Genomic DNA, 14,147 nt, shown 5'->3' with positions numbered 1-14,147 from the left:
TATGAGGGCCATCCTTGTTTATATATAACATACAATAAAGAGTGCAATTTAGGTCGGTATCATTAAATTATCAATTTGCTGAAAGTTTTAAGTAATTCTAAAAGTATGTTTTCTATAAGAAACTCGTAACTTATCTGTCAAATTATAATTTGTTGATTAAGTCTGCTATTATTAAATAAAAAATAAAAGAAGTTTGTAACTTTTATAAAGCTAGCTGGTGACTTTTGAAGCTTTATAAAGCTACACGATATAAAATTTCAAAAAAAAATAGTAGCTTTTAATGAAACATTTCTTAATTTTTAATAAATAGCGTAAATACTCATTTTCTTAGTCATATTTTTAGGTTGAGTCAACTATGTTTATTCTCCTTGTTGACCTTCAATAGTTTGATATGTTGAGTGACGTACTGATCTCTTTCGTTGCAAAATGGAAGACAATGATAATGTAGGAGCTAATTGATTGGTTAGTGTACCTTGTAAATAATTGATAAAAAGATAAATTTCCCTCTATTTTATGTGCAATTCTCTCAATCTCATATCATATTAATACATTTATAAATGAATATCTCTCAACAAAATAAAATATTGACCAATTATTGGATAGAGATCATTTAAGTTTTAAACCCATTTGTCCAGCACATTTTTTAGATCACCCAATATATGATAAGGTGCTAAAGAGAAATCCACCAAACGGAATTGGACTTTGTACCTCATTGTTAAACAGAATATATAAATCGCATAACTAATTTTTTTAAACCACCCATCTTAAACTCTACCTTTCTAATAAGGTTTAGACTTGATGAACCAAATTTAAGCTTAAAATTGATTTCATTAAATTAACAAACTAGACTGATACTTAGGGTCTATTTGCAAGTTGAGTTATCCTTAAATTCTTAAGGAGCTAAAAACCCTCCTTACAAAGTTGCACCATGGTGAACACAGGATGTAATATTTAACTGTTTAAGCATGTACTATTGACATTTTTAATAGCACGAAAAGATGGACACCATGCATCATTTTAGTTCTTCCCAAACTTTGAACAAGTAGCTCCTCCTTCCACTGAGAGCTTCCAAAAATGAATGAATCACAGGACAAGTTACAGAGGGAACAAACGATTCAACAAACATAATCTTCATTTCAAGCAACAATACATCAACAATGACTAATTACCAAATACAGACATCTTTAGACATTAATATCTGACCGCTTTGTTCTTGCTGCAGCACTGATTTCAGAGGAGCTAGACAAAGAAAATCTAGGGAAACTATAGTTTTCAGAGACTGAAACTGGCTGTTGAGGATAAAGCGTGGGAGGCGGGGTTAGATTGCGTTGAGCTGGAAGGGGCGGAAGCGTGTTATAGTTGTAAGGATCGCTCCTTCGACTGCAAAATCAACATTAATCTCTGTAAGTAGGTGGCACAAAACAAGCTTAAAAAGAAAGAAAACATAGCATGATAGATTGATAGTGAATCAGCATGGACTATATGTTAAGACTAATTCATAATTAATCCAATACCAAGCAAGATATTCAAGGAATAGTCCTACAACTACCCTTCAATACAATGATCTGGAAATTCCAATCTCCATATATGTCACAACTCACAATACTTAGCCAAACCCAAAATTGAATCAATGCATGACACTTTTCATATCTGAAAAATAAGATAAAGAAAACATCTTCCAGCCGAAGAAAAATCTTGATAGTAATCTATGGTGATAATGATAGAAGAACTGCAGCATGCCAGCACCAAGATGACAAGCAGAAAATACCTTGTATTATAAATAGACTGATCTTCAATAAAATTGTCATCTATGCGTTGAGAAGGAATCTGAACTGAAGGAATGGCCCATGCACTTGGTGCAGGTGTTTCGTCTGAGAAATATCTTCTCCTGATCAACTATAAGGAGATATACCGGAAAATTTAGATATACATTAAAAAAAAAAGAGAAGATAAAGAGATCAAAACCATACTGACCAAGCGGAAAAATTTCATCACAGCCTCCTTGTCATGCCTTGCTTCTTTGGCAGCCTGCAGACATCCAGCGTAAAAATCAGAACTAGTACAAGAGTAATGAATTAGGCAGCAACTATACTAATGTCATAAAATAAGTGGAAGTTATACTTATAAAGACATCCAGTGTGTATATAACTATATATAAAGCATCAGTCGGATTTAAATTTAAAAAAAAGCACAACTAAAATTTATGTTGCCTACTATACTGGCTAGTACTTGTAAATACATAGTAATTACCACCAACATCAGATTTTCAAATCTACCAGAATACAACATACTAATTTTCATGGGGTATAGCATAGTATATCAAGCATCGCAAGTGACTGACACAGAAAATTTCAGTTGCCACTTACTGAAATGAGGCCTCCGGTGCTAGGAAAACTCTCAGTCAGTGGAAGCTCCTCACTAGATGGAAGCAAACCCTGCTTCTCAACCCACTGGCGTGCAGCATCAACAAGATTTCCACTGCTTCCTCTTGTACCCTCTTTTGCAGCAATATCAGCTTTGTTACCAATAACAATAAATGGAACAGGAAGGCCACCGGGGCCACCAGAACCCAAAGGAGCTGAAAATGTCCCAGTTGCAGCAATCTCAGCTGCCCACTTCTGCAAGCTAGCCTTCGTTCTTCTCTGTGAAAGATCATGAACAAAAATTACACCTGCAAAAACAATTTTTTCAGTTTGAAAATCAGACAGCCGATTTATAAATATATGCAAGCACGGCTAAGGCATCACTAATAAGAAACAAAAAACAACAACCAAGCTTTAATGACACTAGGTAGAGTCGATTACATGGATTGAACAACGTCATAATGATTTACTATAAATCATGTTCATTGTCAAAACATTGATCTCTATGTCTTTCTTAATCATTTCGCCTATGATTTTTCTTGGTCTCCCACTTTCTCTAGGAATTGAACTAACCTCCATCTGAAATACTCTCCCTACGAGGACTTCTACCAGTCTCCTCTACACGTGCCCAAACCACTTAAGGGTGATTCTACCATACTTTCACAATAGGAGCTGCAACAACTTTATCCCTAATGCATTCATTTCTAATCTCATCTTGTCTAGTGTGTCCACTCATCCAACATAACATTCCCATCTCTGCTACATGAAGTCTATTCTCTTGTAGTTTTTTGACATTTTACCGCCCAACATTCATTTTCATATAACATTGCAACTCTTGTAGTCGTGCGGTAAAAGTTCCCTTTAAGATTGAGTGATACATTTTTATCACATATGACACTTGAAGCATTTCACTATTTCACCCAACCCGCTTGAATCCTATTGCTTACATCTCCGTCAATTTTCCCATGATCTTATATGATTACCCAAGATATCTAAATCCAGTGACTTATGCTTTGATATGACTCACGATCTTTACCTTTACAATAGGGTTTGCCTGCCTCTTGCTTACACTCCATATACTTCGTCTTACTTCGACTTATATGTAAGTCACATGCTTCTAAAGCTTGTCTCCACATTTCTAGCTTCCCATTTAATTCTTTTCTCGAGTCTCCCACTAAGACAATCTCATCCGCAAAAAGCATACATCGTGACAGTGGTTCTTGGATATGCTCAATAAGCACATCCAAGACCAATGAAAACAAGTAGAGGCTTAATGTTGACCTTGGTATAATCCTATGGTGGTAGGGAAATCTTCTGAGACTTCGTCTTGTGTTCTCACGTTGGCCTTGACCCCATCATACATATCCTTGATTGCTCGAATCTAGGCAAAAGCTTTTCACAAAATCTCTCTAGGCATCATTCATTAAAAAGCTAATTTTTATTTGCCAGATATTCCAGAATGCCCAAATACTATTAGGAGATGGATGCAATTATACAGGACAAAGGTTATTAGGTTATTAAGCACATAAATTACATTTAAACAACCAGTTATGTATCATTTCTTTTTTGTATATTAAAAATATTAAAACTGAAAGTTCCACGTCAAGTTTTAATCAAAGTCCATTAATTTTGAGCATGAAAAGCTTTAAAAGAGAAAACAAGGATATACATCATGACTGTTCAGATATCATATTAGAAATCTAAAACAATTGGAGCTTTGTTACTTACCATTAATCTGTGAATAAAACAGAGACCGGCAATCTTTGTATCGTTCATGTCCTGAGACGTCCCACAGTTCAATGAAGAAATCTCTCTCAGAATCACCTTTAAGGCTACTTGAAGAGCTGCCAGAATTTCCATAAGTAGTGTGCTGGAAAAAGAAACAGTGGACATTTGGTCAATACTTTGAAGTTTGAACCACACAAAAGATGAGTATTTTCATGTTAACCAGAGATTAGAGGTTGGGAGAGTCTACCTTCACAGAAACTGTACAACCAATTGTCTGTGGAGGTCGAGCAACAGGAGAACCTTTAACAAGCAGGTGAACTAAAGAAGTCTTCCCAACACCTGCAAGAATAATAAAACATGTCATATGGGCAATAAGATCCTTGAAAATGGTTAGAGAGAATAATAAAGGTGGGGCCAAGGCAAGCAATTACAAGCTCAGAACAATCAAATTATTTTCCTCACCATTTAGCAACGGTGACTGATGCACATCCAAGTATGTCAAGTTAAGACTTAGAATGTACAACCAATTATACCCAAAGACAGACAACTAAAGAGCTATTTTGATGTACATAGAGTTAATCTGAATAAAAACAAACCATACTTCTCCTGAAAGTAACAAAAATCTGTGGCAACTTAACCCTACTGTAACAATGGAATATTAAAACTTATTTTCATCCTTAGTAAGTACTAAGTTGTATTAAGCAATTTGCATGAATAGTTTATACTAAAGGCTAGCTGCAAATGTATCCTATAAAAATGAGGTAGCTCTGCGCCCATAATTAATGCCATGTATTTTTCATAAACTTTACTATTTCAGTTGCCAACGAGACTGAAACTGGCTGTTGAGGATAAAGCGTGGGAGGCGGGGTTAGATTGCGTTGAGCTGGAAGGGGCGGAAGCGTGTTATAGTTGTAAGGATCGCTCCTTCGACTGCAAAATCAACATTAATCTCTGTAAGTAGGTGGCACAAAACAAGCTTAAAAAGAAAGAAAACATAGCATGATAGATTGATAGTGAATCAGCATGGACTATATGTTAAGACTAATTCATAATTAATCCAATACCAAGCAAGATATTCAAGGAATAGTCCTACAACTACCCTTCAATACAATGATCTGGAAATTCCAATCTCCATATATGTCACAACTCACAATACTTAGCCAAACCCAAAATTGAATCAATGCATGACACTTTTCATATCTGAAAAATAAGATAAAGAAAACATCTTCCAGCCGAAGAAAAATCTTGATAGTAATCTATGGTGATAATGATAGAAGAACTGCAGCATGCCAGCACCAAGATGACAAGCAGAAAATACCTTGTATTATAAATAGACTGATCTTCAATAAAATTGTCATCTATGCGTTGAGAAGGAATCTGAACTGAAGGAATGGCCCATGCACTTGGTGCAGGTGTTTCGTCTGAGAAATATCTTCTCCTGATCAACTATAAGGAGATATACCGGAAAATTTAGATATACATTAAAAAAAAAAGAGAAGATAAAGAGATCAAAACCATACTGACCAAGCGGAAAAATTTCATCACAGCCTCCTTGTCATGCCTTGCTTCTTTGGCAGCCTGCAGACATCCAGCGTAAAAATCAGAACTAGTACAAGAGTAATGAATTAGGCAGCAACTATACTAATGTCATAAAATAAGTGGAAGTTATACTTATAAAGACATCCAGTGTGTATATAACTATATATAAAGCATCAGTCGGATTTAAATTTAAAAAAAAGCACAACTAAAATTTATGTTGCCTACTATACTGGCTAGTACTTGTAAATACATAGTAATTACCACCAACATCAGATTTTCAAATCTACCAGAATACAACATACTAATTTTCATGGGGTATAGCATAGTATATCAAGCATCGCAAGTGACTGACACAGAAAATTTCAGTTGCCACTTACTGAAATGAGGCCTCCGGTGCTAGGAAAACTCTCAGTCAGTGGAAGCTCCTCACTAGATGGAAGCAAACCCTGCTTCTCAACCCACTGGCGTGCAGCATCAACAAGATTTCCACTGCTTCCTCTTGTACCCTCTTTTGCAGCAATATCAGCTTTGTTACCAATAACAATAAATGGAACAGGAAGGCCACCGGGGCCACCAGAACCCAAAGGAGCTGAAAATGTCCCAGTTGCAGCAATCTCAGCTGCCCACTTCTGCAAGCTAGCCTTCGTTCTTCTCTGTGAAAGATCATGAACAAAAATTACACCTGCAAAAACAATTTTTTCAGTTTGAAAATCAGACAGCCGATTTATAAATATATGCAAGCACGGCTAAGGCATCACTAATAAGAAACAAAAAACAACAACCAAGCTTTAATGACACTAGGTAGAGTCGATTACATGGATTGAACAACGTCATAATGATTTACTATAAATCATGTTCATTGTCAAAACATTGATCTCTATGTCTTTCTTAATCATTTCGCCTATGATTTTTCTTGGTCTCCCACTTTCTCTAGGAATTGAACTAACCTCCATCTGAAATACTCTCCCTACGAGGACTTCTACCAGTCTCCTCTACACGTGCCCAAACCACTTAAGGGTGATTCTACCATACTTTCACAATAGGAGCTGCAACAACTTTATCCCTAATGCATTCATTTCTAATCTCATCTTGTCTAGTGTGTCCACTCATCCAACATAACATTCCCATCTCTGCTACATGAAGTCTATTCTCTTGTAGTTTTTTGACATTTTACCGCCCAACATTCATTTTCATATAACATTGCAACTCTTGTAGTCGTGCGGTAAAAGTTCCCTTTAAGATTGAGTGATACATTTTTATCACATATGACACTTGAAGCATTTCACTATTTCACCCAACCCGCTTGAATCCTATTGCTTACATCTCCGTCAATTTTCCCATGATCTTATATGATTACCCAAGATATCTAAATCCAGTGACTTATGCTTTGATATGACTCACGATCTTTACCTTTACAATAGGGTTTGCCTGCCTCTTGCTTACACTCCATATACTTCGTCTTACTTCGACTTATATGTAAGTCACATGCTTCTAAAGCTTGTCTCCACATTTCTAGCTTCCCATTTAATTCTTTTCTCGAGTCTCCCACTAAGACAATCTCATCCGCAAAAAGCATACATCGTGACAGTGGTTCTTGGATATGCTCAATAAGCACATCCAAGACCAATGAAAACAAGTAGAGGCTTAATGTTGACCTTGGTATAATCCTATGGTGGTAGGGAAATCTTCTGAGACTTCGTCTTGTGTTCTCACGTTGGCCTTGACCCCATCATACATATCCTTGATTGCTCGAATCTAGGCAAAAGCTTTTCACAAAATCTCTCTAGGCATCATTCATTAAAAAGCTAATTTTTATTTGCCAGATATTCCAGAATGCCCAAATACTATTAGGAGATGGATGCAATTATACAGGACAAAGGTTATTAGGTTATTAAGCACATAAATTACATTTAAACAACCAGTTATGTATCATTTCTTTTTTGTATATTAAAAATATTAAAACTGAAAGTTCCACGTCAAGTTTTAATCAAAGTCCATTAATTTTGAGCATGAAAAGCTTTAAAAGAGAAAACAAGGATATACATCATGACTGTTCAGATATCATATTAGAAATCTAAAACAATTGGAGCTTTGTTACTTACCATTAATCTGTGAATAAAACAGAGACCGGCAATCTTTGTATCGTTCATGTCCTGAGACGTCCCACAGTTCAATGAAGAAATCTCTCTCAGAATCACCTTTAAGGCTACTTGAAGAGCTGCCAGAATTTCCATAAGTAGTGTGCTGGAAAAAGAAACAGTGGACATTTGGTCAATACTTTGAAGTTTGAACCACACAAAAGATGAGTATTTTCATGTTAACCAGAGATTAGAGGTTGGGAGAGTCTACCTTCACAGAAACTGTACAACCAATTGTCTGTGGAGGTCGAGCAACAGGAGAACCTTTAACAAGCAGGTGAACTAAAGAAGTCTTCCCAACACCTGCAAGAATAATAAAACATGTCATATGGGCAATAAGATCCTTGAAAATGGTTAGAGAGAATAATAAAGGTGGGGCCAAGGCAAGCAATTACAAGCTCAGAACAATCAAATTATTTTCCTCACCATTTAGCAACGGTGACTGATGCACATCCAAGTATGTCAAGTTAAGACTTAGAATGTACAACCAATTATACCCAAAGACAGACAACTAAAGAGCTATTTTGATGTACATAGAGTTAATCTGAATAAAAACAAACCATACTTCTCCTGAAAGTAACAAAAATCTGTGGCAACTTAACCCTACTGTAACAATGGAATATTAAAACTTATTTTCATCCTTAGTAAGTACTAAGTTGTATTAAGCAATTTGCATGAATAGTTTATACTAAAGGCTAGCTGCAAATGTATCCTATAAAAATGAGGTAGCTCTGCGCCCATAATTAATGCCATGTATTTTTCATAAACTTTACTATTTCAGTTGCCAACGAGATCATATAAAACTCTACTACCTTCCCGGAGATCAATCTCCGGGAAGATAGTAGAGTTTTATATGATAAAATAGAATTCATACCATAAAGTCATCAAAATGATTTGAGCAAAGGTATGGAAAAAAACTACATTTAACCCAACTGCACTGACAGTCTGACACCAATTCAGGGTAGATACTTGCAATCTTAATAATTTCAGTTTGTGGAATCAAAGATCACCGATACTTGAAGATGACAAATAATAATGTAAATTGCAGGTCACATACATAGGTCTCAAAACTAAAAGTATCCCAAAAATGGTAACGTTACTCAGGGAACTGAATTTCAACCCACATAAGGTTTCTCTGCAATTTCCATTTTCCACCATCTTCCAAGTTGTTTCTAAAAAACAATACGATGTTGATCCCTTTCAATAACTACCATCTAAAGTCTAAATCATTTCAAGCTGAATTTCTAGCCTTATGCATAACATAGCATATAGCAGCTAATATAGGTAAACTCTTGGAGCCCCCATTGAGTCTTATGAAGTGATAACTCCCAGATCTTCAGCAAGCACTATTAAAAGGTTCCGATGGATCTTTAAAGTAAAGCCTACAACACTCAAGCAATCTAGAAGAACAATAATAACTTGAATTTTGTTCACACCACAAAATCAAGAATTTCCAAGTAGAAAAATCATAATGAAAATCAGAGTGAATCCGCAAATCAATCCTCGAAAGATTATGGTATCAATCTGAAAATCAATCCACGAAAGATTATGGTAACACCAAATAGTTGCTTGAACATTCTCTTTTACCGATTAAATCATTGAAAGATATAAATCATCACCTCACCTAGTAGGACTAAGGCTTCGTTGTTATTGTATTGGTTCTTCTAAAGACCTAAGTACAATCAATTTTTAAGTGCAAACTTCCAACTACCTATCTAGCTATACCATAACCTTTAGCAGACCGAAACGAGAGTTTACTTTAAAAATTAAAGTTCGGCTCGGCGCAACAGTAAGGTTGTCTGCCTTGTTACTCGGAGGCTACAGGTTCAAATCCTGAAAACAGTTTTTTCAGTTGCAATTACGTCTACTTTGCCTATCCTCGTACACTATGGCAAACCCTAACACTAAGTCACACTAAGAACAATAACACCAAAAAAAGCGTATACCTGAGTCACCAACAACGAGCACTCTAACCTGTCCACACAGCACCCTATCATTATGCTCTAAGTTCTCCCTTTCACGCTCTCTCCAGAACATGGTTTCTTCTACAACCGCTTCTGTTACAATCACACCATTGTGTGAAGAAAATTAACCGCTTCGGTTATGGATCTAATGTGAAGGTTGATTTGAATATGCAGTGTTTGTGTTAAAATTGGAAAGGGGGAAAGTTGAAGAATGTGGAAAATGGTTTGGATCAGGGAAGGTGCAAAACAGTGACATAAACGTGAAATGAAGATTGATCTGATCTCGTTACTATTCGTGTTAACCACGCGATTGAAAAGCGCGTTAATGAATCAGCGTTTCCTTTTTTTTCGGGGCTCATTTCTTTGGGTTCAAAAAGAGTTAGTCCATCCAAAAAGGAGTAATTTAGCATACAGAATTACAGATTAAGAAATGTAATAAATAAAGTAAAAGAAAAATATATTTTGAATAAAATAGTTTTATTTACTGTACAATAAAAATGGAATTGATGGTATAATTAGAAATTAAAATATAAATATACATCAGGTTTGATAGATATAATAGATTTAAAATAACATGAAAAAAAATTAAAATATAGAATGGACGGAGTAGTTAGGCACTTTGCAACAACACAAGCCTGTAATTGTGAGATGGTTTGTAGTTTTTGATCTACTGAATTAGTTATTAGAGTTATTCAATGAGCAAAAATTGAATGCATCTAATAACTTTTTAAAAAGTAACTTATAGCGTTTCAAAAATACATTTAAGAAAACTACTATAAGTAACATTTAGAAAATGAATGGAACTTTCAATAATTTACTTATTAAATTTATCATTCAAAATTTATAAAAAAAATTAGTTACCAAAGACTGAAAAACTTTATTATTTTTGTGATATAAACTAGTTTCAAATTCATTTTTTGTATGATGTATAGACTATTCTTTCATTTGATTGTTAAAGGATTGTATATATTATTTTCATGTTCCATTTTTTTGTTTTATAGTGTCAATAGTGGAATGCTATAAATTTGTGCAACTTAATTGCATTTTTTAGAAAAAAATATTGAAAGTGACCAAAAAATATTAAAATAAAATACTGTGTATCCAATTATAAACAAATTATTAAAATAAAGGATTATAAATTACTTATGCATTTAATTACTCCAATAATAGATAATTAAATAATAATTATATGTTATTTTTGTTTTTTTTTTCAAATTTCAGTTAATTACAAAACTAATTTTATAGAACATTTCTAATTAAATAAATTACCTATACAATTATAAGTGTATAATTACTTTAAAGTTACAAGCTTATAATTATTTTAAGTTACAAGCTCACAACAACAAGTTACAAGCTTATAATTATTTTAAGTTACAAGCTCACAACAACAAGTTACAAGCTCAACTATAAGCTAGTTTTGTTGAATAGACTCTTAGTAGTTTAAAGTTTTTATTAGGGATGATAACGAATACGGACGGGTAATGATTTCCTGTTCACAAATCTATAATATTTGCAGATATCCGTATACATACAGATATTTGCATGTACCCAATGAGTTTTTAATTATATATTCAATATGTAAAAATAATTATTGCATTAATAATATGATAGTTATATGATAAATATATGATCATAGTTAAATATTGGTAATTTATTATGAAATAATATATAATGTATATGTATATATATATATATATATATATAAATTTAATTAAAAACTGAATTTATAAATTTGTGGGTACCCACATTGCGGTTATCATAAAACTCGTTCTCACTCATAATCTATTATTGTGCATACCAGTTCCAGATATTTCTACAGTACCCACATGTTGGGTTTTTTTTGTCATCCTTAATTTATATCATTAGTTAAGTCTCTTTCTCTCCAATACCAAATCAAATTTTGGGTATAAACCATTTTTAATTCAATTTTTTATACAACTATTGAAAATATATTAGAAATTTAAACATAATTACAGTTTAATATATTTGATAACGCTAAAATATTAAAAATCATTTGTATTGTTTTTCAGGTATAGAATGATATAGCACCATGTGTATGGATGTTCCCTGAAACCAAATCAAGAAGATCCTTTTTACAATCGAGAATTTGGTACTAAAATGTGAAATGAAAATAGGTTTCATAGATTTATAAAAAAAGTATTTAAAAATTATTTAATTGCTAATTGGACCATTTAGTATTAGGGAGAATCTAGATTCGAATCTAACACACATTTATGATAATATTTTTATAATTAATTTAGAATAAAGTTATTTAATTTTTTGTGAAGAAGATCTTTGCTCCTAACCTTGGCATTGGCAAGGTTTTGATGAAGACACCAACATCACCAAAAAGAAAAAAAGGAAGACTTATGAAGACAAAGAAGCTTAAAGCTTCAAGATAATTAGATTAAGTCTTTATATGTACTTCTATCCTAAAACTCTTTTATATGCAAAGTAGTAATACTCAAAACTATTTTTTAAGAAAGTTGAAACACTTTAAAAATACTTAAAACATTTTTCAAAAATAGTGTGTAACGGGTTACTTCATCTAAGTAACATGTTACGTGTGTGAGAAAAGAGTTATCCAACTTAAAACTGTTCAGAGTAATCCATTAATGTCTTTGAGTAACAGATTATCAGTTTTGAAAAGTTGAGTAACTGATTACCCAGTTTGCTGTAATCGATTAATCTAATTTAATTTTAAATGAACAGGGGACAGAGAGTTTGGGTAATCGATTACTGATAGTGGGTAATCGATTACTGAGAGCTGTTGCATGAGATTTCAGATTTCAAAATGAAATGTTTTCACTCCAAACGAAATCTCTTAACTTCAAACAACTCCTACACTTTGAGAAAGGCACCATGGGTGTTTGGAAAGTCTATATAAAGGCTCTAACTCTCACAACACAAACACACAATAATATACAACAACACACAACTCTTATACAATTTCTAAAAGCTCTTAAACTTATTCTGAATTTATTTCTCTATACTTTTTGCAACTTGCACTCAAACTTTCAAAGTCATTTTCTGAAGTTGCTTAGAAGTGTTTAAAAGTTTTCCAAAGAGCATTATTACTTGGTATACATAAAGAGTTGATTGGATTGCAAGTTATACTATTTTCATACTTGTAAAGGCAATCTGTCATTGTTGTACATTCTTCAATATTGTTGTAGAATACTTTCTTTCACGGGGTGTGAAAAGAAATGGGATTAGAATCACTTGGAAAAGTGTTTTCCAATAGTGAATAAGAATTAGGGAGTTTGTAAGGTACATAGAAATCTTGGGGTGAGATATTGTAATTACAACTCATAATTCTTAGTGAAGAAAACTCTTGTGCTGCAAGAGTACTGGATGTAGCCTTCGGTGGACTAGAAGGTGAACCAGTATAAAAAATCAATGTATATTCTCTTCTCCCTTATCTCTTTCATTTTATCTTGATTATTTTTCTGCATATATTTTCTGCTGCACATTAACTCTTGCTTTTGTAGAAAAATTGGCCATAATTTTTAAGTCAACTAATTCACCTCCCTCTTAGTTGCAACATCGTTCTTACAATTGGCACCAGAGCTATATTTGAGTAAGATATTCTCAAGTCTAATTCTATATCAAGATGACCTCAAGATCATTCCTAGGAGAAGGTTCCAACATCAACCGCCCTCCAAGCTTTGTTGGAGAGTGCTATGATTTCTGGAAAATAAGAATGAGGATCTTTATTGAATCTCAAGACTTGGATATATGTTAAAGAAGGACCATATATACCATTTACTGTTATCAACAGTATAAGGGAAATAAAGTCAAAATCTTCATGGAACGATGAAGACAAAAAGAATGTGCAATATGATTTAAAGGCAAAGAACATCCTCACCTCTGCACTTGATATTGATGAATTCTTTAGAGTATCAAATTGTAAGTCTACAAAGGAAATGTGAGATACTCTAGAGACCACACACGAAGGAACAGAGGAAGTGAAAAGGTCGAGACTCAACACTCTTTCCTAGGAATACGAAATGTTTCGTATGAAGCCTGGAGAAAAAATTCTTGATTTACAAAAGAGGTTTACTCACCTTACCAATCACCTTATTGCACTTGACAAAGTTCTATCAAATAGTGACTTGAACTTGAAAGTTCTAAGATCACTCACCAGAATGTGGCAACCAAAGGTAACTACAATTTCTAAAAAGAAAAGTTTATCCAAAATGTCTTTGGCTACTTTGTTTGGCAAACTGCAGGAATATGAACTAGAACTTAGCCAACTTGATCAACATGAGGAGCAAGAATAGAAGAAGAAGAATATTTCTCTAAAAGCAAAAGTGGATAGATATGACTCATCTAGAGATGAATCGAAAAAAGATGATACGGAAGATATGAGTCTTTTCGTGAAGAAATTTAGCAAGTTCCTAAAAAGGAACAAA

General features: G+C 33.7%; 1 protein-coding gene across 3 annotated transcripts; it reads right to left on the bottom strand.

Moving 5' to 3' along the window:
* Positions 1,013-10,020, bottom strand: LOC109359134 (uncharacterized GTP-binding protein At5g64813-like). 3 transcript variants are annotated; one of them, XR_002109036.1, is made up of 9 exons: positions 9,715-10,020; positions 7,980-8,071; positions 7,733-7,874; positions 6,008-6,312; positions 5,616-5,669; positions 5,410-5,537; positions 4,927-5,021; positions 1,127-1,285; positions 1,013-1,096 (listed from the first exon to the last, which is right to left on the bottom strand). XR_002109036.1 is itself a non-coding variant. In XM_019603684.1 (8 exons), exons 1-8 carry the CDS (start codon positions 9,803-9,805, stop codon positions 1,185-1,187), a joined length of 1,008 nt encoding a protein of 335 aa, XP_019459229.1. In that variant the 5' UTR covers positions 9,806-10,020; the 3' UTR covers positions 1,013-1,184. The 3 variants fall into 3 exon arrangements, 2 of the variants coding, with proteins under 2 accessions (XP_019459229.1, XP_019459241.1); XM_019603684.1 differs by having other exon boundaries at positions 1,013-1,285; XM_019603696.1 differs by lacking the exons at positions 4,927-5,021; positions 5,410-5,537; positions 5,616-5,669; ... (2 more) ...; positions 7,980-8,071; positions 9,715-10,020 and adding exons at positions 1,769-1,896; positions 1,975-2,028; positions 2,367-2,671; positions 4,092-4,233; positions 4,339-4,470 and having other exon boundaries at positions 1,013-1,380.

Source organism: Lupinus angustifolius, chromosome LG01 (assembly GCF_001865875.1).
Source record: "Lupinus angustifolius cultivar Tanjil chromosome LG01, LupAngTanjil_v1.0, whole genome shotgun sequence".
Taxonomy (NCBI): Eukaryota; Viridiplantae; Streptophyta; class Magnoliopsida; order Fabales; family Fabaceae; genus Lupinus; species Lupinus angustifolius.
The sequence above is the reverse complement of the archived record's forward strand: the minus strand, read 5'-3'. Positions and strand labels throughout refer to the sequence as shown.

What these genes read in the sequence shown, in the direction of transcription:
- LOC109359134 (XM_019603684.1), bottom strand. Translation starts at nt 9,805, where the DNA reads ATGTTCTGGAGAGAGCGTGAAAGGGAGAACTTAGAGCATAATGATAGG. An exon ending in GTTTTATTCACAGATTAATG is followed by an intron (nt 6,313 to 7,732) that starts GTAAGTAACAAA and finishes TTGTTTTTGCAG; the next exon opens with GTGTAATTTTTGTTCATGAT. An exon ending in GCACCGGAGGCCTCATTTCA is followed by an intron (nt 5,670 to 6,007) that starts GTAAGTGGCAAC and finishes GGATGTCTGCAG; the next exon opens with GCTGCCAAAGAAGCAAGGCA.